Consider the following 26,110-nt stretch of genomic DNA (forward strand, 5'->3'; position numbering starts at 1 on the left):
TCCTAAAGTATTATAATATTTCATTTAATTTTTTTGAAATATTTCAAGAAATAATTGGCTCACCTGTTTCAACGTAGTACATCTTATCGGTTACTACAATGACAATGTAAATGTAACAATTCATATAATGTACAATAAATTCATTTTTTGTTTATTTTATAAAATTTTTCTATAAAATGTATTTTATCTCAAAAATATGTCGAAGACTATCTACTCAAAGTATACAGTGAAAATTTTCTTTCCATTCAGAATTAATTAGCATAAAAAATAAATTAACAATGTGTTAGAGGTATAAAATAAAATATTTTCAAACATTTTCTTTAGAAATAAACATAATTAAATAGTTTAAATCATATTTCTCATCGCTTTTAAATATCTAATTTAAGTTTCATTCAATAAAAAATAGCACATTTTAGAATTATTTTTCACAAGTAAAATTAGTAAGCAAATGGATTCATTTTTAAATTCTTAAAAATTGGTTTAACAAAGTAAATAACTGTTGTAAAACTTTGAAAATTGATTATTAATACCTAATTTGTATATGAAAGTTATTTATCTAACAGAATACAAAAAATAAATAAAAATACATTCAGTATATTACTTACACATATATGCACAAAATGTTACTAATTTGGGAGGTGGTTCTAGAACTAGAAATAAGAAAAAGTCATATAAACAGGTTCAGTAACAATTTGTTTTCAAGCTACATTTACCATAAGATCTCTCCCGGCTTTTTGTTCCATATGTAATTCAGTAGTCAATTATAGTAAAAAATTAGTAAGTTTATATATTATTTGACACAAAAAAATGTTCTTTTCTTTAATTGATTCCCAGAATTGTATGTAATTTTTTTTTTTTTTGAGAAAAGTCATGGAAAACCAAAAAATCCAACAAATCATAAACCAATAAATCAACAAACAAGTCAAACATAATTTGTAGGTTTGATGTAAATAACTTAGTTAAATTGCTACATAAGAAATAAATCTTTGTGAGAATATAATTATACATTTTTTAATTAAATTGAATTTTAAATTTTAGAGGATTTAATTCTGAGAAAATTAGATCAAAAAAAGGTCAAATTAATTGAGAAAAGTCAGAATGAAATTTAATTAATGTAGCTATTTTAATTATAAATCAATGGCATTATATAATAATTTTAACTGAATTTTATTACTTAGATATTAACTAGTCAGCATCACTTACTAAATGAATTGAAAATTAGTTTGAACATTATCCATTGTTGTTCATATAATATTGTAATGACAGATACTCAACTGTTTGAATTGTGATCTGCTATTTGAATCTGAATTTAATCCTGTGACTAAAAGAATTTAATTTTAAATTCATTGTTTAAAGTTTAAAGTTCATTGTTTAAATTTCATGTTTAAATTTTATATTCAATTTGTATCTATAAAAACTAAAATTCTATTTTAGTTTTAGCCTTAGCTAATCACTCATCCAATATGCATATATAGTTTACAAGTATGGATTTTACAATGGAAATGCTAACACTTGCAGAATATCACTGTACAAATCCTAGATGCATTGTTCCAGGCCTTAAAGCATTTGTAGGATTTTTTTTAATTTTCATAAGAGGAGAACTCTTCCTAGTGCTCATGATTCATCTCAACATGGACTTGAACATGTAGATGAAGTTGAAAATATTCTTCAAACAGTTGAACATAGTCAAAAAACAAGTTTCTGGAGAATAACTAGATAATTTACTATTCCAAAAACTTGTATACAGTAAACATTACATTTTTCATGAATTCTATTCAAATCATGTGCAGTAAGTGCAGCACCTTCAGCCAGGATATATATTGTGTGACTCAATTTTGTGAATGGGTTATTGTAAACCATTGCATACTTTTATGACTACTGTTTTACAGGTGAAGTTACTTTTACCATAAATGTAACAATAATCAGAATTCTCACTGATGGTCAGAAGAGAATCTACATATTACTGAGGATAAAAATTTTCAGTATATATTTTTGATGAATGACTGATGTGATATGATAGATAACCAGTTAATTAATTGGCCCTTTCATAATAGAAGATTATCTTACAGGACTAAGTACCTAGAATTTTTACAGAATGAATTTTCCTCTCTGCTGAGGAATGACTAACTGTCAAAACAAACAAATATATTTTTTCCATGACTGACCTCCTGTTTATTCTACTCATCAAATAACAGAATATTTAATGAACATTTTTCTGGAAAATAGATTGATCATGAAGAACCTCTTAATTTCTCACAAAAGTATCCAGATCTCATGACGTTAAATTATTGTTTACAGGGTTAGATGAAAAGTGAGTTATACTTTGAGTTATACTCAAAGTTAATACATGAAATGAATTAACTGCTCAAATTTTAAATACTGCTGCCCTGATAAAGGAACATGAAGATGTTTTCAGACAAGTAACACAAAATCTTCAAAAACAAATTAAGAAGTGCAGCTTATGATTTTAATGACAGAATTTTTTAATATTCATTAGAAGCTTAGAAGTTTTTTTTTACTAGCTTGAATATTGATAGTTATAAACACACACATACATACACACACATACACACATGTATATATATACATATATATAAAACCAGAATACACCTGAAACCCCCAAAAAATAGAATAACAATACTTTGCCAAATCAACAAACAACAGCAGAATAATAAAGTACAATCTCCACAATACAAAGCAGCTGTCCTAGGAGATAGGATGAAACTAATCAATGGAAAACAAACTAAGAAATATGAGTAAAAAGTTTATTAACTCGCATGTATATATTTAGATTTAAAAATAAATACAACAAAATTATTAGATTGCAACATTCACTCATGGACACTAAACAAGTTGAATAGGTAACAAGAAGAATGACTGCTCCAGAAAAGAAGTATTAATAGCACAACGGAAAATCTACTTACATTATTCTGTAAACCATCAGGCAAAATTACAGCAAAAATAAAAACAAAATGAGTGGTTCATACACCATCTGTATATCATTTTCTAACGTAGTAAACACGGTTAGAATGTTTTTATGAAAATTCTACAAAATTCATATTTTTTATTAATACAATTACTTTTTCTGGTACCCTCATTTCAATCAAACCTTTTTTTATAATATACTCATTTAGGGCACAATTTAACAAAACCATTTTAAAAGATTGAATGAACCATTCAATATACATTACGTTTTAGAGTCAATGGATACCAAGCATGCAGTGGATGAATTGTTCTTTGATTATAATACAAGTAAATGTATTCTTTATAGTGTGATGGTAAGTTTTCTCTTACTTTATTTCACATTTTTATTGATAATCTTTCACAAAAACCTCTAGGTTCAAGATTTATTCCCTATAAAAAACATACTATATTCAGTATGGTTATCAAAAATTTCACAAAGAATTGAAGCAAATTAAAAGAAAAGGAGTTTATTTATTTTAGAAATAAATAAATTCTACTTTTTGAGTTCAAGCAGAAAAACACAAAGAAGCCGATGTATTTGTTTTCTACAGAACTGTGAGCAAAAATTTGGATGTTATTTCTAAAAGAGGAAAATAGATAAATATTATTTTTCTTTCATAATTACAGTCAGCATATTTGGGGAACAAATATAAAAGATAATCTCATGGTAGATATATCTATCATGTTTCATGCGTACGCAGACTAGAAGTTCTGAAGAAAATAATATTTTTCTATCTTATCAAGGTATAAATTCATAACAGTAATAGTAGAACCTCTATGCCTGGAACAAAACCCTTTATCTGTTCCTTCAGCATTATCATCATAATGTAGAACTTACAAAATATCAGTATGTATGGTCTTTCAACAAGAACATACTTCTAATTGTAATGTGGAGTGTGTGAAAATAATAAGAAACATGATTAATCTATGTTTAGTGTTTGTATAATTGTTGACTACTGATTTTGGTGAAACATTATTACCAACCAGACCAAAGAAGACAAGACAAACAAGATCCAAGAAGACAATGAAAAGAAGTCAGGATCTAGCAAAAAAAGCAAAAAACAAACGTATTTTGAGAAAATGTTAAGTATGTTTGTTAATTATGAATTATATAACCAAAGTGTGTAGTTACTGAAAAATTCATCATTATTTAATACAACTGCTTAAGTTTTATTTTTAAAATAATTGCTCATAAAATCATGAAAAAGGGTAATTCATTATAATGAATCTCTCTGTAAGTCTACTTAAATTTTTTTAGAGTTATTTTTTTTATAAACAAGAATGCAGTAATGTAGTTTTTGTTTATTTTTTTTCACAAAGCAAAAATTTAGATAATTATAATTAATCAGTAAAGTCTCTTCAGAAACATATTAAAAAAAGTAATATTCTACAGGTTTTTTATTTAATTTGATAAATAACAAGTCATGACTAGTAACAAAAATGTCATTCATTTAGAATGATGGTTTTACTATAAATTTGGCTGACTTTTCAAAAACAAGACTACTTCTAGGAATAAAATAAAATAAATTATGACATTATTAGTTGTGAAAATTACAAAACCAAATTCTGGAATTTGACCTTTGAGTGGAATGAAGCACCAAATAGAATTCGATTTTTATGACACTACAAATAAGTATAACCTGAGAAAAAACAACTAGATAATTATTTTTTTGTTTTTTTAAGATGTACTACAACTTCAAGTAATAAAAGCTTACTTAAAAAAAATAAAATTTAATAAGTTTAACTTTTTTTATGAATAGAAAAAGAGATTTAAATGCACATGTGCTAGTTTCTTAATGTGAATGATAATATTGAAAACAAAATAAGACTTTTGAATACAGTTAGTTATAAGTGTCTAATTTATTTTTATATGACTAAAAAAGAGTATTAATGCTAGAATTCCAGCCTCCATAGTGGAATACTAGAAACTCGACCTTTTGTCTAGAAGGTCTTGGATTCAAATTGTAGTTAGGCTTGGAATTATTTATACTTTACAAAATCTCCATTTCATTTTCCAACTTAATAAATTGAGCTTTTGTGGTAAATTACTCGCCTAAAAGAAAAAACCTTATATTTCACAAATACCATTTTTTTCCTTTAAATTACCTACCAACTCTTTTTCCATAGATAGACATAGATAGACTTGCTATTTCTACTTTATATACTCATTTCATTTTCATCAAATATGGACAAATCAAATGTTCGCATGATGTAGTTTTCATCAAATATAAGTGAGATGTGTATCACATGCATCATTCAGTCACACATCACATGCAGTCATTCGTGTCTAAGAATAGTAAATAGATATCTAAGAATGCAGCATAGATAATCACTTTTTCCATAAATAAAAAATAAAACTAAAGTCAAGTACAAGATAAAAACAAACCAAGTGTGGTGACATATCTTCAAGTACGTCTTGATGATTTACATCATTTTTTATTCTTTTGTGATAGCCTGATGTTAAATTAGTCTTGGAATCATTCATAACTGATCTCCTTCTTTTCATACGATTATCAGAGACTGATGATCGCCCTTCATCAAAGTCATTCTCTTCTCTTTCTTTATCACGTTTTGGACAACTACAGACTTTAACAGACATACTTCGCCTTCCAACTACGTCACCACTAGGACAATACATAATAAATTTTGTTATCAGAAATTAACAACATAAGATAAATAACTATATATTTTATTTTAATTAGTACATTTACTAATAAATTATATAAATCACTTAAGAAAGATGCACTACTTAACAAATAAGAAAAAGTCAGTAATAAAGTATTTATTTTAGAAAGTTCAAGAAAAAAGTGAGAAAATCTTGATCAGAGCAGCATCACAAGGTATAAAATTAATTAATAGGAAATGGAAGTGGTTAATGCATGATGAGTTAGTTAATTCTAAATTCAGTTTTCTAATTTGATGTAATGAATTTTTTTAATAATAGATGATAATTTTTTCTTTCTTTTGCCAAAAAGCTAATGAAAATTGATAATACTTCAAAATTATAAATGATTCTCTTTGAAGTAATATGGAAGTTGTATGTTATTCTTCTAAAGGATCTTTCAGAGTTAATTAGAAATACCTTCATTAGTAGAGTTACTAGATAACTCTAATGAACAAAATTACCAGCACTGAATTGGTATTACCAATACCTTCTTCAATGAAGTTACGGAGTATCACCAGTGAAGAAGTACTGCTTGTTAGCTCCAAAAGGCCCATTGGAAGAATAATTTCCAAGTGACTTAAAAGTAATTTTTCACAATTTTTTTTTTTTATAAAACAGGTCATGCATTCATAAATACAAACAGTAACCTCATTATCACACAGATGATTCATATTTACAGATAAATAATTTTCTAACAGTCCAATCTTTATATCCTGAAAACCAATCTGACTTTTTAAACAATTTTTGACCCATAAATAAAATTTAGATGGGAATATAGATAACCATATTGAGTGTTTAATAATGATAACTATTTTTATTAAGATTCTTCAAAATGAAACAATATTATTTGGACATGTTGCAAAATAGATCAATTTCATATCATTTGCAAGTAATTTAGTTATATAGTGAACATCATAACTCTTAGAAAAATAAACTTTTTAATGATACCTCTTGTATCTCAGGTACTTAAAATACATTACAATTATGAAAGACTAGAAGACATGGAATATCCTTTTTATAATGAAATCATGTATTATGTACAGGATCAACTCACCAACAGAATACTCGATGCTATAAAGATATTTACAAAAAGTTTATTTATAATCTCTGGGGGATGAAAATATACATGTGACAAGTGGAGTTATTGTAGAGAGTACAGTCATGCAAATTTCACTAAATATAACTTTTGTAAGCATAGTTGGTCGATTCAGTAGTCAATTCGCTTTTCCCTGGATATGTGTTGCTGTTGGTGAGCAGGCGTAATGGGAATATAAAGGATGGAGAGGTGGAATGAATGCAGACTTCTGCTGCCTGCAGAAAAACACATACTCAGGCAAGCACATGAAGTGTGTCTTTTGCCCCACTCTGGCAGTGCAGCAGTATAGTTCCTCACTTACATCTAAAATAGCCCTTCCAACCTACATGAAAACTAAGATTACAAAATGTAGACTTACTGATTAACTGTGTATTTCCTTAGTCCTAACATTTTTTTCTGTAATACATGAATATATGCCTGTATTACAAGATTATCTACTCTAGAAAAAAAGATAAAATCAGTGCACACTTATAATTCCATAACAGTAAACATGACAATAGGAAAAATTAATCCTAGAATTTGTACCGTCTTTTGGATGAAACATTTTTTTTCACTTTTAACAAAGATTTCTAACTCCTTCATTCAAATCATTTATGATTTACTACTGAGTTTTTTTTTTAAAAAAGATTTCAAAAGGATACAATTTTTTTTTTAATTTTTCTAATACTATAGAAAATATTTCTGACATTAATTATGATTCTGTTCCTCTCTAGGAAAATAATTTTGAGATATATTACTGAGAAATATTTTAGCAAAAGATTTCAAAGAAGAATTAAAGAAAGAAATTTTAGAAAATTAATGAAACCTTTTATTCTTAAGAAACATGAAAATTCTTACAGGAGGTTATAAAAAGAGTTGGTACCAGTAAGAATGCTTTATTTAACTAAATATAATTAATGATTATGGATAAAGTATGATAAGTATAGAGTTAAATTATTAATTTTTTTTTTTTATTAAAAAATAACAAAAACATATTTAGAAAATAGCTTACTTAGGAGTTTCAAGGGTGAATATAATATTGACTGGTCTCCTTGACATTCCACCAGGGCAAGAAGTTTTACATCCAAATTGGTACGCAACTGTAAGAGTATCTGACCCTGGTTGAGGAAAACTGAGAGGAATTACAACACTATGACGTTCACTATCTGGGTTGTATTCATAGATGGCACTCACATGATCTGTAGTTAATACATGTCCGACTAAGTTATAATCTTTGCACAGACATAATTCACGCCTAGCATGAGCTAAAACAAGAGAATTAACACAATTACTAGCATTTATATAAATAACTATTTTTTAAACTAGGTTATAAAATATGAAGATTTTTTTATACTTTTTAGATTTTCTGCTTTTTATTTGCAGTAGTATGTTCTGTGTTCTATTATAAAAAACCTATCCATCCTCTACACCTATACACATATGTAAGTCTTTTTCATTGACATACTTAATATAAAAATGTAACTACAGAAGTATTCATAATCAAAACAAACTCAACGTTACAAATAATAATAAAAAGCACAATAGACTCCAGTAATTCATGTATAAACATCAAGTTCATGAATTATCTGAACAGTTAATTTAAGAAAATGTAAAATGTATTTCTGAATTTTTATTAAATAATATGTATTATGTAGTTAAATTCAGACTAATTAATTATTTTGTATTCAAGAACTCAAACTATTACATAAAATGAATTTTTTGGGTACTATAAATTACTACTAATAGAAGATCTAACATAAAAAGATCACTCCCAAAATCAGCACAGATATTTTCACGAGTTACAAACATTCCATGTTGGACTTACTGAGAACTAAAGGATTAAAATTTTTTTTCCGCTAACTTTGTCATTGAACTATCAGCATACCAAAACCATTAGAATGCAACTGATATTCAGCCTTCAAAGTAGAATCAATGCTCTACTTTTAAGGCGATTAAGAAGATTATTGCTCTCAGAGAAAACAATCTCAGTATCGCAGATGTACAGCTGTATGAAAGATAGGGACAAGCAATAAAAGGCATCTTATTAATTGCACTCTCTCTCTCTTTCTTTCTCTCTCTCTGTCATGAATGGTGGAATATAGACCCAGCCTGCACTCAAAATAAAAGGCTACTAAATGTATATTTTACAAAAAACAATAGTTTACAGTTTAATAAAAACTTTTGTTTTAAGTTTCAAAAACATTACTTAAGCCCTACAAAACTCCAATCAATGTTTCTTACAATTGATTCTAAATTTATTACATAAATTGTATTAATAAAAGAGAATTCAACTTCATCATATAGAAAAAGCAATTTATGGTGATGCTTGGCTGTCTAAATATCATTCTTTATTCATTGCTGCATTTCTTTGTATACTAAGATTATTAATGCCAATTGTCAAATCTCATTAAATTGTCATCACTTTCGTTCTTAACACTCCTATAATTCAGGAGTTTGAAATATCCTTCAACTTAGCTGTTTTTACACAGAATTTTAAATTCCCTTTAAGCAGTGGTGTGCATGTTTAGAGATACTGCAAAAATTACATTTCTTTCTTCAACATAGGTAAAAAAATTGCTAGAAAATCTTAATTGGCCTTAAAGCAAGTTATTACTTAATGTTCATAGCCAATGAAAACATTACAACTAATGCTATGAAATAACTTATTTCTGGAATATTTTGTTTATTTATAGACAGCAGTAAACAAAAGCCATAAATATTAAATCAGCAGTTTCTGCTGTATCTGTACTGTATGCTGGAGAAAATTAACATTAACAGAATTACATTTTTCATAGTCCAAAATCTCTATCTTTAATAGTCATGATGCAGTAGAACAAAATTCCATGGACAAAATTTATTCATTAAATACTTGCATATAAAGTATCCTACCACAATAGGAATCAACCACAATATAAAAGGTGTAGCTAACTTGAAATGAAAGACAAATCACTCCCAAAAATGAAAGTCATTATCAAGAATAATAATCATATCATGCCAGGCTTACTAGTGAAAGTAAGGATTAAACTGGGGTTTCCTGTTTCCTTCTTCAAAGAGCCACATTGCTGCACATCAGCATACAACCCCATTGAAATTAGGTGATATTATTCAGCCCTAGAAGTGACATCTTTGCTCTGTTCTATATTCTGCAAACTGACTATACACTAATTTCCATTTTCATATTCCCACGTACAAGCTACTTTGTAAACTTCTGTGGTGAATTAATTCATCAATCAAAAAAAAAAAAATGTTTGAGAGTGAAAATACTAAGGCTGACCATAATTCAAACCTAGAACATTCTCGATGAAAAGAGCAGAAAAATTAACCATTCTGTAATGGAGAAAGGCTGTCAATGGTCGGTACAGAATATATGAATAATAGTGTCTAAAAACTGATTAAACTATGATAACATACCTAGATGATTAGGATCAGAATTAAATTTATGCAGAGTACATCGTGTTACAGCTCTATTTATATGATCAGGGACTGTGTAAACAAGAAGTGCTCTAACTCGTAATCCCAGAGGAAAATTTACATCCAATTTAAATTTTATCAACATAACTTTATGTACATCAATAAACACTTTTTTCAGCTTCGATGAATACTGTAATAGAAAAAACTACTAATTAATTTTGTTTCTCATAATGTAACAATTTTCACAATACCATAAATGAAAAATGTTATAAGTGAATCAGACATACAATTCAACTTAATATTTTCACTGCTTAATAACTTGCTAATTCTAGAAAACCAGCCTTTCTTTCTTTATTTCATTCATTGCAATATCATACACAGTATATAACAGGAAAGAAAACCACTGTAGCTTAAGCTACATGCCACATAGCAAATAATCATTGCAATATCAATGTGTTGCCTAGAGTTACAAATGGTAATTTAAATGACTCATCTACTATATATACTTCAATTTATAAAAGTTTCAATTCATAAAAGTTTCAATTCATAAAAGTTTTTTTCATCACTAATTTTCCACCAGTATAAATAAAAAAAAAAAAAACATAATAAATATTAATTCTGTCAAAGTACCATGTTTGTAAAATAATTTGATCTAAAGTTATAAAGCATTACAACATACACAAGAATATTATACCAGAGTAAAAATAAAATAAGCTGTTAAATCATGAGCTTCAGTATATTTAATCAATTCATTAATAAAATTTGCTAGTTATAAAGCATCTATCTGTTTTATACGTAATTTAAAAATGCTAAGCCTGTACTGGTATGTTTCAAAATAGAAGAAATTGTTTTATTGGATTTTATAATCATCATCCATAAAAATATAATTGTATTACATTTTTTAAATTTAAAACAAAATTTTCAAAATTTGACATTGACATATTTCAACCTAAGTAACCACTTTTATTTAAATAAAAGACTAATATTTTTTATATTGCCAATAATTCATTCTACTCATATAAATCATACGAGTAAATTATCTGCCTAACACTACTATTTAAATTTGTCCAAATTAGTTCCAGAAGTTAAAATTAAATTCCACAACTTCAATTTCTGTTTTTCTTTTTGGTTTAAGTTTAGTTATTTATTGTCATAATATATGTATGTATGTATGATGGCCTGTAGTTGATCTTTAAACTCTGAAGCCCATTGACTGATTTTTTTCAAACTTTGTAGACAGGTACTAGCTTCAAGTGGAATGAATGTGTTAAATTTTTGCAAAGATTGGTGGATGTTTTGGCTGAAATAAAATTTTAAACCTTTACTGAGGAAGTTTAGCAAAAAATATTTCTTACAAAAGTTGAAGATTTTTTATACAGATCACAAATTACCAAATATTTTTATTTAATATTCACTGCCTCCCCAAAAAATTACTTAACATATCTTCCCTTTTTTAGCTATATCTTGCTTCTGGAAAGGAGTTAATGGGAGTTTCTTGCATCTTTATTTTTTACATTCATAGGTCATCTTCAAACTACTAGAAATTGTCATCCCACTCCATGGCCTGTAGTAACAAATATTTTTTTTAATTTTAAAAATATTTTTTTAAGATTTATTTTAAATTGAAATCAATCTCACAAGTTACCGCACTGCATTTAAAATGTAAAAATCATAATTTTTTGATACTCCTTACTCTACTCTATTTCTTGAAAAAAATTAGCCAAAAATTTTACCCCCTTCCAAGAAAATTACAGCTTTGTTTATTTAGAAAAAAAATGTTACTATTATGTGAGTTACTAATTAATTAATTACAATCAGATAATGTAAAAAATGATGTGAGTATCCAACATGTTAGTTACAACAAATAAATAATTAATGCCATCACACCACAAGTAAATTGTAAACAATACTTATAAAAGACAGTACAATAAATATTGATTTTTATGAACAACAGTATAAAGCAAAAGTCATTAAACACAAATATCACATGTTAGCTTTGATGATAAACACTGTTAGAAACATTTTACTATAAACAAGCTAATATATTACTTTTTACATTTATTTTAAATAAAATATATATTTGTTGTAAAAAAGATATCCAAGAGAAACAAGCTAAATAATTTTGTCGTTAATTTATAACACGAAGTGAACGTAGGTATATCACAACACTTTTTTTTAATTAAATGGTAAACACTGGTGTTTAACAATTTACATTAAAATATTTAAGGTACAAAAATAAAGCTTGAACGAATGAATATTCCTCATTGAACTGTATCCTTTTATTATTCACAACAATGGATGAACAAATTTTGAAAATGTCAGAAAAATTTCAACCTATGACAAGATAACTACCATTTAAACTGTGGTGAAGACACAATAGTAGTTTCTACTACCAGAATAAGAATGGAATTAACTACCACTAGATTATGTAAATTAAGTAAACCTTTATAAATGTATTGAAAATTTTAAAAATTACTGTATGAAAAGTGCAAGTATAATGTAAACTTACAATTATTAGCATATACATAAATTATTTTTCATAATTTTAAAACCAACATTTTTTCAAAATTTACAGTACATAAATTATTAATAAGCATCAATAAAAAAAATACTTTAAAATACATAATAAAATTGTAACAGGAAGCAACACATAAATTTAAATCTGCATAATTTGCAATAGTAGTCCTTACAACCCATGATCCTCTTCTGTAAGCTGAACCAGCCAATGACACTTCAAAATCATATGGTCCTGCATAATCTATAATACTTGGATGGCTACCAGTTGACAATCGAATACTGGTGTTAGTAGTGTAAGGCAGTGTACACATGATTGGTCCTCCACCATTACAACTATTGTTAACATCTTTTGATGACTCATGTTTCACTTCTTGTGTTGAATCACACATCTGATTTATATCAACGTATTCTTCCTATAAAAAATTAAACAAAATACGTTAATCTATTTTATATCCATAATAAACTTATATTTTGAGAAATAGACTTTAAGACAGAAAGAAGAAGTGTCAGCTGTATTTTACAGTCATTGGAGCATATATACACCTTAATGCTGCCAGCTATAATTTCAATTACAATCATTATATCACTGCATTACAATTACAACTTTACAAAATTTTTGTGTAGTTTTGTACATACAAATGAAGTAATTCTAAGATTTTTAAGATTTATTGATAAACTAGGTATATTTAACATTAATTGTACTTAATTAGTAATAAGAGAACAATTTACATGGAAATGAGTAATAGCTTTTGTCATAAGACAATACATGAGTATTTCATTTGTTCTCACAGTTGTTTCACATTTAATGTGATCACTTAGAATGAAATAAAGGTAATTTTATATAGGATGTAGAACCTTCTCCATTACTTTCACCTTTACTCTACTTTCACTTATGTTAAAGAACATAATATTGTCAAAAAAGTTTGTTTACCATCCCAGGTCTGATAACTCTTCTATTATCCAAAACTGGAATATTTTAACATTTTCTAACTTTCTGTATTTTCAAAAATTCTTCTTTTTTCAAAAATCCTTTCTACATCAAACAAAAAACTCAATTATGTTTAAACAGTCTGAGCATTATTTAACCCCTAGGCCTAAATTAGAATGTAAATCTATGCAGGAGATATTAAAATCTGAATTTTAAAAATAAAACAGGAGGTTTTAAACCCGAACGCAGTTTATGGTTCATATGTTAAAGCAACCAAATAAAAACAACGATTGAAATATGTAATACTGATAATTAAATATTTACAGCATAGTATGTAAATAAACTGAAGTTAACAGGTTAACAAAAAATAAAAAATGTAGACAAAAAATATAATCTTCTATAAACCAATTAAATAGCAGGAAATGTTGCCATAACAAATGAGTTGTTTTTCAAAGCATACTCATTACCTTCAGGGAGAAGCATAAAATTGAATAGTATGATTGAGATTTTAACCCTCTGCTCCTTGACCATTTAACCCCCGAGCCCCCTACATTAGTATAAAAATGAAATATTGCAATATTCAAGCTTATCTTTTAAAAAACCTTAACTGCTTCAAAAGATTGTAAAAGGATTAATAATATCAGAGAGTCTTGGCTCCCTTGCATACCCAGATACAGATTTTTTTGTTAAATTCTTAGAATAAAATTGTCACCTTGGATCATTTTTTCCTTTTACAAAACATACTCTACTATTAAGAACAAAAAATCATACTGGCATAAAGAGGTTTGACCCAATTGTCCCCAAGCCATGAGTCCCTAATTTCCTAGCTCCCTTAACTAAGAAAAAAAGAGAATAGACCTACTGTGATATTAAAATTATTTTTTAAAATAAGTTTTCCATTTGAGGGCCAATAAAATCCTCAGTAGTGTAATAAGTTTCACTCCTCCTGGATCCCATGCTTTATATAGCCCTTGACTCTCCTTAAATTAACAAAAACTGAATTATGGTAACACTTGAACTGTTAATTTTCAAAATGTATTCCATTTTCAAGGATAAGAAACAGATAATGTGCTATTAATACAATTTACAGGTATTAACACAAAATTGGAATGTCCAACTTGTTTTTTTTTTTCCTGTTTAGCCTCCAGTAATTACCTTTCAGATAATACTTCAGATGATGAATGAGGATGATATGTATGAGTGTAAATGAAGTGTAGTCTTGTACAGTCTCAATTCGACCGTTCCTGAGATGTGTGGTTAATTGAAATCCAACCACCAAAGAACACTGTGTTAGGACTTGAACGCTGGAACTCTCGACTACCAAATCAGCTGATTTGGGAAGACACGTTCACCACTAGATCAACCCGTTGGGTTTGAAATGTCCAACTAACTCTTGTTAAAGTGAACTCTTTCACCAATATCAAGAGAAAACTTAATCAAGGTGATGTGTAAAGGTTTGGGAACTCTTTACTTCTTTCCCAGGGATTTTTGTCTCTCTTTAATTAACAAAAATTGGCTAGCAATGTTCAATTCATTTTTTTTTTCAGTTTCTTCCATGTGAGGGTCAGTAAAAATATTTAATGACAAAGAAAGTTTGGCCCACTCAAATATCATTCTTTTGTAAAGTTTACTCTACTTTCACTTATGTTAAAGAACATAATATTGTCAAAAAAGTTTGTTTACCATCCCAGGTCTGATAACTCTTCTATTATCCAAAACTGGAATATTTTAACATTTTCTAACTTTCTGTATTTTCAAAAATTCTTCTTTTTTCAAAAATTCTTTCTACATCAAGCAAAAAACTCAATTATGTTAAAGCAGTTTGAGCATTATTTAACCCCTAGGCCTAAATTAGAATGTAAATCTATTGGGCCTTGCCATTAACATGGAATTAATATTAACAATACATGTATTTATTGAAATTTATATATATATAAACATATAAAATAGAATTTCAGTCCACACATTGTTCACAATATAACAATTATTCTTAATCAATAGATTAATAGGTATTTTTAAAAAAATGGACAGCTCCCATTATATTCTATTTAGTATAATTTCTACCAGTTAATTTGTGGTTTGTCGGATAGCAGGAAAAATGATTTTGATGAACCTTCCATAAGTAGTTTATTTTAATCACAGATAAAAAACCAGTTAAAGAAAAAACAAAGCACACTAATTTTCATACTTAACAGAAACATTATTTTTAATCTGAAACAAGGCTCTATCCCACTGTTTAGGAAAAAAATGTTTGGGCTACTCAGAATAACAAATCCTTTCTTACTCGCAGAAAAAAATCAAGTGGAAAAAATTTGAAATTACTTTATAGAAAATTTTTATTTTGACTAAATGAATCCTTTTCCACATAATAAAAGTTTATAAAAACTGTATTCTGTATCTCTTTCGTCTAATCAATATTTTGTGGGAATAATATTTGCTAACTGCATGGCTGCTACATAACCAGCACCAAGGCGATGCCCACTAATAATATGTAAAATTACTTCATTAAAATTTATGGTCTCAAGAAGATAAAAGTGCTCTTAGGTTTATCAGAATTAAAAAGAAAACAGCTATTTTTGCATAACATGAAGGAAATGTATTCTAAAAAAGTTAGAAAAATGAAAATATTTATCTTTATACTCTTGACTGAGAAAAAAAGTTAGTATTGCTCTGCAATAAGGTTAATCAATCTATGTTTCCAATAATTATTATATGGAGATATTCTCCTGGAACATAAAGCCTGTACAGATCAAAGCAAAAAACTACAGTAATTGGGTTTATATAATTTAAGGAAAAATATTAGAATAGTATTAGTAAATAAAGAAATGCTAATTTAATATCAGAATCTCTTAACAACTCAAAATTAAAATTATACTTCCTTTCAAAGGATGCAAGATATTACTTTCACTATGTTTATGATAATCTATATTTACTCATATTTATAAATTAGTGCGAAAGGGAAATAATTAATAAAACTATTAAATAAATTATTTTCATTTTTATATATTTCTTATTCATATATATTGTTAACAAATTATGGCAATCCCTTAATAATTTTTCAACACCTAAACATACAAAAATAGAATTTAGCAAATTCATCTACCTTGTAACGGTCATTTTTCTCTAGGAGACCACTTCATCCCAATCTTTTTGGGGGACAACTTAAAAAATTTAAGTAGAAATGGTAGGGTGTAATTTGGCATTTTAAATAATAATAGAAAACAAGAATTTTGATGTTAAAATCTTCAAATTGTGACAACTAGAATGGTAGCCATTTAATATCTTTCACAGTTAGTTTCAAAAGTAGTCTACAGTACACCCAAACAGTGGTCTCATACCAAAAAATAGATTGTTTTAAAGTAGGAGCATTTGCTAACTTTCATTTTTCTATTTTTAACTGTCGAAAAATTATTTAGCAATTGCCATTACTTTATTAACTCTGCATGCGTGTATGTATGTATGTATGTGTGTATGTATGTATGTGTATGTGTGTGTGTGCGTGTGTGTGTGTGTGTGTGTGTGTGTGTGTGTGTGTGTGTGTGCGTGCATGTGTGTGTGTGTGTGTGTATATATATATAAACAAGTAATAATAAACATGTAAACATATGCACTCTAAAAATGTACATAGTGACATTACAGTATATGTTAAGCCATCCTAGCAAAATTACAAAGGATCATATTGCAACAGACAACTTTTACTAAAGAAATGCAATATTGACTCAAATGCCACCCAAACACATAAACATCATGAGTGCACGTGCATGTGTGTCTGTGTATTTTTTTTTATTTAACAATATTATTTCATTTGATATTCTTAAAACCACAGCTTAACAATTTTAAACAGCAATTCAAATTAACAGGAAAAACAGATGATTATATCCATTATTACCAAATAAATGAATGAATATTTAAATACTTTTCACTGACCTATAAGCATGTTCAATACATAGTAAAAAACACAAAAAACCAATAGTAACATAAATAACCTTATAGTCAAGCACTTAGTATATAGATTAAAAACATTTTTTTTTCTTTTTTAATTATTGTAATGCAACTATAAATAATTATAAAATACATTGTTATAAGAGTAACTTATTTGAAAAATGTTCCATTGCATTTCAAACTTTCCATGTTCCTATAGTATAAAAAATCATTAAACAAAATGACTGAATTTATATAAACACAAAACCATGTGTAATAATGATAAATATGATAACCGCAGAATTTATAGAATAATTTTTAAACAGCGCGTTGAAGCAAGATAACACTTTAATATTATTAAATATTTAATGACTTAACTTTCAAATTATGTATTTTATTTTTATCAAATGTTATTTCTGTCAACTGTTGTCTAAATGGCTTGTCTTAAAAATGGTTAGGAAAACCCTTAATATTGTGAACAAATAATAAGTTCAATTTATTTTTTTGTCTTTGTTTTAATTCTGTGTATTTATTAATTTTATATCACTCTAGTACATTAAGATCTTGGTTTATGGTTTAGTGTGGTGTGTAAAAACATTTTATGTTGGGATTAATATATGTTTCAATGAAGTAATTGCAAAATTCAATTCTGTTATTGTGTATAGTGCCTGTATGTATCCATTGTATTTGTGGATGAATGTCTACCCAGTCTTTCTAATATAATATTTACTACAATCACTATACCATAGCGTAAAATTATTTATATATAATATTACTTCTAGAATTCTTTTAAAAAAATATTTATTGAAAATAATTTTTCTTTATATAAATCTAAAAATGTTTCAAGTTTATTCTTAAAATTGTAATTAGTTCAGTAATTATAAATATTAATCAGATTTTTATATTATTGGTTTTAAAGTAGCTTTGTATTGTTTTTATTAAAAAAAACACACAGTACATAATACACCTATATATTTATAAGCTTCCAGCAAATAATTTCTAAAATAATAATTTACTATTTTCATAATAATAAAAAAATATATTATTATTAATACAAATACTTACAAAATAATGCAACATAATGCAAAAGATAGTAAGAATATTTGTTTTTAAAAGAAAACAGATTTTTATGACTATAAGAACAGATGAGTAACAGTATTAAATGAAAATAAACAATTTACAATAATATAAGCATGATATTGCAAACAACAACATGATATATAAATGATGTACTAAATAGATGCATAGACAGGAATAGAAATAATAATTCACCCTTCATTATCAAGGCTTACAGATTTTTGTATCCAAACAGATTAATAAATAAATAATAATATAATAATATTTATTAAAGAACATAATGGTACATGGGTACTCAGTTTTAAGATATAAAATGAAAAAATTAATTCTATATTCAGTAAAAAGAATGCTTAACATAACTAAAATAATGCCAACAAAATTAAAAAAATAAATAAACATATAATCGAAATGTAATTTTAATATGAATTCAGCTCAAAGACAGCATTTTAAACATAATGTACATTTAACCAACCCAAATGAAATGAGTACCTTGCTTCATAGATAGAGGAAGTTGAAGGGGAATGTGGGATGATGTTGATTTTTATATCTGCTAGTGATCACATTAAAGTTTAAAGCATCACGATGTTTGATCACATTAAAGCATTACATTACAGTAAAGTTTATTTTATAGAAAATATAAAGACAGAAAGACAATCATGTTGCAGTCTGTCAGGAATTGTTGAATTATACAATGAGGACACTATGTTCATTGAGTGAATCATAAATAAACAAAATATGGGTCTATGGATTTGTCGGAGACCAAATTCCAATTGTCATAACAGATAATCTAATCTTTAGCAAGACGAAAAAAAAGCTTATCAGGTCAGATCAAATCAAATTCATAAAGGCGAAAAGTTCTCAATAAAAGTTGTGAGCATTTGCAGTACCTATAATTTAAGTCCTTAAACGTTGAATTTTGTTAATTAGTTACTGCAAAAATGCCGAAAAACAATTAAAATGGCCGATTTTTGCAAAGCCAATATTTATTGCAAAATTTGCTTCTTTACTTTTTTTTTTAAAGTTAGCTCTTGGAATTCCGAATTCAATGAGTGGTTACACAAGAAAATTGGTTTATTCGTTGCTGAGATATTGTAATTTGTTTATAAAAAGACTCTTCAGGCATCTGTAATTACTTTAACTTTTAAGAACGTTTGCGTGTCCATTTCAAGTGCAATATATTCTTCAAGACTTGTACTTTCAAGTGGGGAAAAAGTTTAGACCAAAAATTAAAGTAAAACTTGTTTAAACTTCTTCGAAAAAATGAGCGTGCTCGGGCGGTTGTCATCGAGGAGGAAGCGGTTCGCGGCAGTAACGCGCGAATAAAGCTGAATTCGTAACATCAATAAAAACATCGCTCTCTCCGCGAATTTTTGGACGTACTTCAATTTTTTTATATGCGACGTCCAGTCGCATACTAATTTTTTTGTCAAAAAAATCCCTATTGACTGGACTATGAGCCAGCCTCTTCGACACATTAATAAATTCAAAATTAAGTTTCTTTTAACACTATGTATACTTTGCCAGAAAGTTTTATAAACTAGCTTTTAAACAGTTTAGATAGGAAATACGTTAGAAAAGTTTAATTAAAAAATCTGACATATTTTAGTGCCTGACATTACACAGATGGAATACAACTACTAATAGCCTAAAAAAAATTAAACAAAAATGAGTCCAGATGTTATTAAGTACAAATGTAAAGGACCATGTACAAAAAGAAAAAAATAATTCTGAACAATATTAATCCATATCTCCTCTGGTAGAATTCTGGTAAAAACATGAACTACAATTCTGAGTTGTAAGTAGAAAGTAAAAATTATAAAAAGTTTACATTTATTTATTGAACATTTTCTGTTTATTTTACTTGTAAAAATTTTAAACAGATATATCATACTAAACAATCTCCAAACATATGGCATTATTACATAATCATTGTTTGTTTAAATCACTCTCCTCCTAATCTACTGTACAGCATCGGTCTTCAGCTGAGATGTAAACTGCACATGTCTTAATGGCCTAAAAAACTGCCAGCAATAACTTCAACTGGAATCAAAGGGTAGTAATAGCAGTATTAATGTCTCTAATGATGACTTAAGTAATAAAAATAATTTTCATAAAAGCAGAAAAATTTTTAATCTATTTTGGTTTCTCATTAAGTTTATAATTTAAAATAATTTAGGATTTTTTAATAATAAATATACAACTTATTTTTCTCAGAAAAATTAGAAGACCCAGCTTCCCATAATAGATACTTCAATTATTAGATTGACTATGGAACCTTTCTTTTTCTGTTTAGCCTCTGGAACCACCGTAAGGTATGACTTCAGAGGATGATATACATGTATATGAATGTAAATTAAGTATAGTCTCGTACAGTTTCAGGTCGACCATTCCTGAGATGTGTGGTTAATTGAAACCCAACCACCAAAGAAAACCGGTATCCACGATATAGTATTCAAGTACATATAAAAGTAGCCTGTACTAGAATTTGAACCTTAGAACTCTTGACTTCAAAATATCAGCTGATTTGCGATGATGAGTTCGCCACTACACCAAGGGACTATGGAACCAAGGAATAGATAAAGGAATCTTAAGGAATTTTCTGTCTTACCAAGAGCCCAGAAATAAATATGTATTAATCAATGCATACTTATTAAGCATGCAAAATAAATAAATTTCTAGCATTTTTTTTAGATCATCTATATGTTTTAATAGCAAACTTCAAAAATAAAAAATAAGAATTTTAATTTAATGATAATCATAGGATCATTTTATTTTGAACTGGAATATATACTGGACTAGATTAAATACTGGTTTCTTAAAAAAATTACCTAATGGTTCTAATTCCTTACAACAAAAATTTCTTGTTATCTACTGTGAATTCTATATTACTTTGTTGAACCAGATTCCACAAAAAAAATTAAAATTTTATATAAATAGTATCAAAGTTTGTAAAAGTTTTTATTACATATTTTGACAATTTTTTTAGGTTGGGCGTTATCCACATATCAATTTAAAAATATTTGTTGAACACTTTCTTTATATTTTAATTCTAAAATGATATTATGTATAAGAATAATTATTGAAAATTTCACTTTGAATTTAGTTAGCCATTAAATGTTGTTGGGAGAATGACACTTACTGGATCTCTCAGAGGGAATAGATATGAAGGCATAGCAGGCAGTATAACACAATTTTTGGTCAAAGCAAAGTAAATTAGCTATTGTATTAAGCAAACAATATATTCTACACAATTGTAACGATGAATAGAAGATTCTTTTTAGAACAGACTCATGAAAAATTTAAAAATAATATTAAAACTAACAATAAATACCATTATACACTAATTACAAAAATAGAATATTAATGTAATTTTGATGTTAAGTAAAAATCATGATAAGATAATGAAAAAGAGAATATTGTAAGTAAATAAATATCAGAATAAAACAAATTTAATAATGAATGTTATCAGTTTATTACACTAGGGTATTGATATATCAATAATTATTTCATTTATCATTATAAGAGATAAATTATAACTACATAATAGTTACAATTATTAAAATTAAGCATTATTATACTACTTGAAAATAATATTACATAATACATTAATATCATCTTACTTGTTCCAAAAACACACTGAAATTCTGGTTGTCTTGTGACCTGAAAATAAGAGCACTTTATTAAATTAACACCAGAGCTAAATATTATCTCAAACACAAAGGACATGCTTCCACACCATAAATATGAAAAGTTAGATACTAAAATTTAAAATAGAATAAGTAATATTCATTTTAATTTTATTCTATAAACTGTTTTTGTATAATTACAGGAAATACCTCAGATAAAATGATGAACAAAAACGATTCATAATTTTGTAAATGCAACAAAAGTTAACTCTGTTTATGTATTATTTTTATACATTATGCAGTTTACATAGTGTTCCATGAAAAAATATAATTTCAGGAAGTCATAGTAAACAAAAATTGGAAATTTTATATACTGTAGGTCTGGAAATGCTTTGTTTTCAAGTCAGATCTATGAAAATTTTTACTCCGATTTCTGTTTCAAAAAATTGATGATAACATATGTATCTTTAATTCAAAATTATTTTTTTTAAATGTGTTCCAGAACTTCATCTCCAATAGTTTCTAAGAAAATTATTGTAAAGCTGAAAAAATTATAGTCAAGAAATTGTTTTTTTAATTCAGTATAAATTTATTTAGTTAAATTGCCAATAAATAAATAAAATTGAATTTCTCAAACAGATAAAATTTGTTGAGCATTTAATACTGTAAAAACAAAAGTAGTCTTCTAAAAACAAATAAAATTTTAAGAAATCTGACTTTTATTTTTAAAAAATGCTGATAAATATTATAATTTTAAACCCACAAACCTTTATAATTTTTCAAAAAATATAAAAACTAATTACTCAAAATAAATAAAAATGGATGAAAATTAAATAAATGACGATTTTAATAAATAAAGTTGTTAATTAATTAAGTTACCTTCTAAAGTAGGTTATAATATTTTTATACCTAAAACTGAATTTAAAAATTAAATTATTTGAGAATTTTTTTTCATAATTTGGCAGTATAAGCTGATCAATGATTAAGTTTTAGGTATTATATTTGAATAACTTTATAAGCTTATAGAAGTGAATGCAGTATAATCTGTGCATATCAAAACCAAAAATGCCTTTACAATTTTCTAATGAAGAATACAAAGATAAAATTTTTGTTTATGGATTTTGTAGAGGAAGAGTGCTACGAAGATAAAATTTTTGTTTATGGATTTTACAGTGGAAGAGTGCTAACTGCACATTATGAATATCATGAAGGGTTTCCAAAAAAAAGAACTCAAACTGAAAGTCCTTTTTTTACTTTGGTGTTTTACTGTTTACTTATAATTTATTCACTTCTATCACCTTCATTATTCTGTAAAAGACAAAAAAAAATCCTGTATCATTGAAGAATGATTACATGTTCATCATAGCACATGGCTTAGTACTAGACAAATTTTCCACCAAACTGATTTCTCACACAATAAAATATGGTAATACTTTTTAAAAAAATTTTACCCTTTCCACATGTAGAAGTTCTCTAGCTACATCTAGCTACATCTAGAAGTTCTCTTGCATTACAATTTAATCTCTGTCACTTGACTTCAAAAAACTATCAAAAATAAGTTCTATTTTATTTAACAACAAATTTTTTTTTTAAGAAATGGAGTTATATTAAACAGAACCAGTCCTTTATTTATCCATCAAACCTTTTTTTATTTCTTTTTTTCCTTTATTGTTTATTGAAACCTATGCGAGGTTTCAGTATTTTCTGTTTTGGTTGGATTTCTATTAAGTTAGCAGATTAGTTAGAAGGAATTTCCTTTATATAGTGATTTGATTAGAATTATTGACTTTAATTTCTGGTCCTTAACTATTTTTTTCTATTTTTTGGGTTTAATTTTCTTTGAGATTGTATTCTCTTTTGATGTTTCATTAAAAGAAACATCAATGGAATTCTGAAAATCTACACAGTGTAATACAATCTGAATTCAGCAAAGGTTTCATGTTAACATTTGATATGGTATTACTGATGATAAAATTTTTGGAACATTCATTTTACAAAAACAACTTGGGAGAAATATGTATAAATTTCTTGCAAAATAACTTTCCTCTCTTTGAAAGATGTACCTACACCAAAAGATGGTAAATGATTTTTAAATGGAGGACCTTTATATTTTCATGAAACTATAAATTGTTTGAATATAGCTTATTTAAACAATTGGATTGGATGTGTCATACCAATTAATTGGCCTTTAGTGTCACCAGACCTAATACCATTGAAATAAATACTACTTGTCTAATCATGAAAACTTCACAATTAAAAAGTTAATTCAAGAAAAGAATTAGTGATAAGAATTTACAACACTGTTGAAATTATACAAAACAAACCTGATATAAAATTGGGCCATACAAGGAATTTTGTATTTTGTAAAGTATAATACAAATTTTCTGTAAACTGTGACAATATATTTTTAATAATATTTATTATGGTATCAAGTAATTTTTTTATCATTAATTTTGAGTATTTAATTTTGCTTTATAATTTTTTCAGCAATATCAGAAATAATTTTGTTTAGTTGAAAATTATTACTTTTTTCTGCATCATTTTGGTTTGTTTTATTTTAAATAAAAGTCAAATGTCTTAAAGTTTTATTTTTTTCAATTAACTTTAATCAATTTTCTAAAAATAAAATTCTCTATAAATTTAATTACAAAGTTTACTTGTTTACTGAATTTAACAAATTAAATGTACATTAAACCCTAAAATAGTATGTTTTTCAAGTAAAGTGATTTTGACTGCAGCAATTTTTTCTGAAACTGCTGGAAATAAAGTTCTGGGACCCAATCTTTTTTTTTTTTTATTTGTCAGGTCAACAAAAAATATATAAAACTGCCAATTGTTCCCCACAATTTATGTATGAAAAATTTCAGTGTAGTCTAATTTTAGCATGGGAATAGAAATAAGGGCCTAATGTATCACTAGCCATAATTTGTGATTCTGGTGATGATGAGTGGAAACATTTTGAATCAAATTATTAAAACATTATATTTATTAATTTTGGTTCTGTTTGTTTTTTGAAGTGTATAGTTAAAATTTACATTACCAATTATCACGGACAAAAACAGAGTAAAAAGTTAAATTATTTGGGGTGATAATATCATTTCATAAAAGAAAGATATTGCTCGTCAAAATTTAGAAAACTCAATTGACACACATACTCAATTGACATTGAGTATCTGGAAAATATTATGAGCCTATATTTATTTTTGGTATTGTATTTTGTACATTTCCATTACAAGTTTACATTGATGACAGTTCATTTTTAAAAACAGTACTGTTTTGAAAACTAGGAATATAATAGGAAAACACAATCTTAGAGATGTAACTTACAGTTATTTTTTTAAATAAAAACAATAATTTTTATAAACACTAAGCTCTCCCCTTTGTATCAGATTACATTATTCCAGATAGAGATGGAATAACCTGAAATATAAACTCAACATTCTGGTATAATAATCTGCTCTTTTTCTGATTTGCCTCCGGAACCACCATAAGGTATTACTTCAGAGGATGAATGAGGGTGATATATATGAATGAAGTGTAGTCTTGTACAGTCTCAGGTCGTCCATTCCTGAGATGTGTGGTTAATTGAAACCAACCACCAAAGAACACCGGTATCCACGATCTGGTACCAATATAATAATATGGATTTTTTTTATAATAAAATTATTCTGATTTATTTTAAATCATAAATATTATTATCTGTTAAGTAATAATATTATTGTTTTAGTTATTTTATAATAAACTACAAAGAAGAATTTAATTATGAAAACAACTAACTACTCAGTATATTATGAAAACAATCAATTTTTTTTTTAGAGCAGGTATATTCAATCTCTTTTTTCATTAATTTTTTTGGATTTTGGTCTTGTGTAATCTATAATTTTCAAATTTACATGTGCTTGTATTTTTTTCAGAGATTACTTTGG

The 26,110-nt window shown here is 26.7% G+C and overlaps 1 protein-coding gene across 2 annotated transcripts in view; it reads right to left on the bottom strand.

Annotated features, from left to right (window-relative positions):
• Nucleotides 1–26,110, bottom strand: part of LOC142322927 (cellular tumor antigen p53-like) — a 42,546-nt gene that overhangs the window by 543 nt on the left and 15,893 nt on the right. Inside the window, exons 3-7 of one of the 2 annotated variants that reach the window (XM_075362017.1) lie at nucleotides 22,179–22,218; nucleotides 12,806–13,045; nucleotides 10,116–10,305; nucleotides 7,717–7,969; nucleotides 5,351–5,588 (exon numbers count right to left, since the gene is read on the bottom strand). In XM_075362017.1, coding sequence (XP_075218132.1) covers nucleotides 5,351–5,588; nucleotides 7,717–7,969; nucleotides 10,116–10,305; nucleotides 12,806–13,045; nucleotides 22,179–22,218 — 961 coding nt within the window. Of the gene's footprint in view, nucleotides 1–5,350; nucleotides 5,589–7,716; nucleotides 7,970–10,115; nucleotides 10,306–12,805; nucleotides 13,046–18,546; nucleotides 18,626–22,178; nucleotides 22,219–26,110 lie in introns of those variants that run through there. The other variant, XM_075362018.1, reaches the window with a different exon arrangement.

Source organism: Lycorma delicatula, chromosome 4 (genome assembly GCF_047948215.1).
Source record: "Lycorma delicatula isolate Av1 chromosome 4, ASM4794821v1, whole genome shotgun sequence".
In the NCBI taxonomy this organism is placed as follows: domain Eukaryota; kingdom Metazoa; phylum Arthropoda; class Insecta; order Hemiptera; family Fulgoridae; genus Lycorma; species Lycorma delicatula.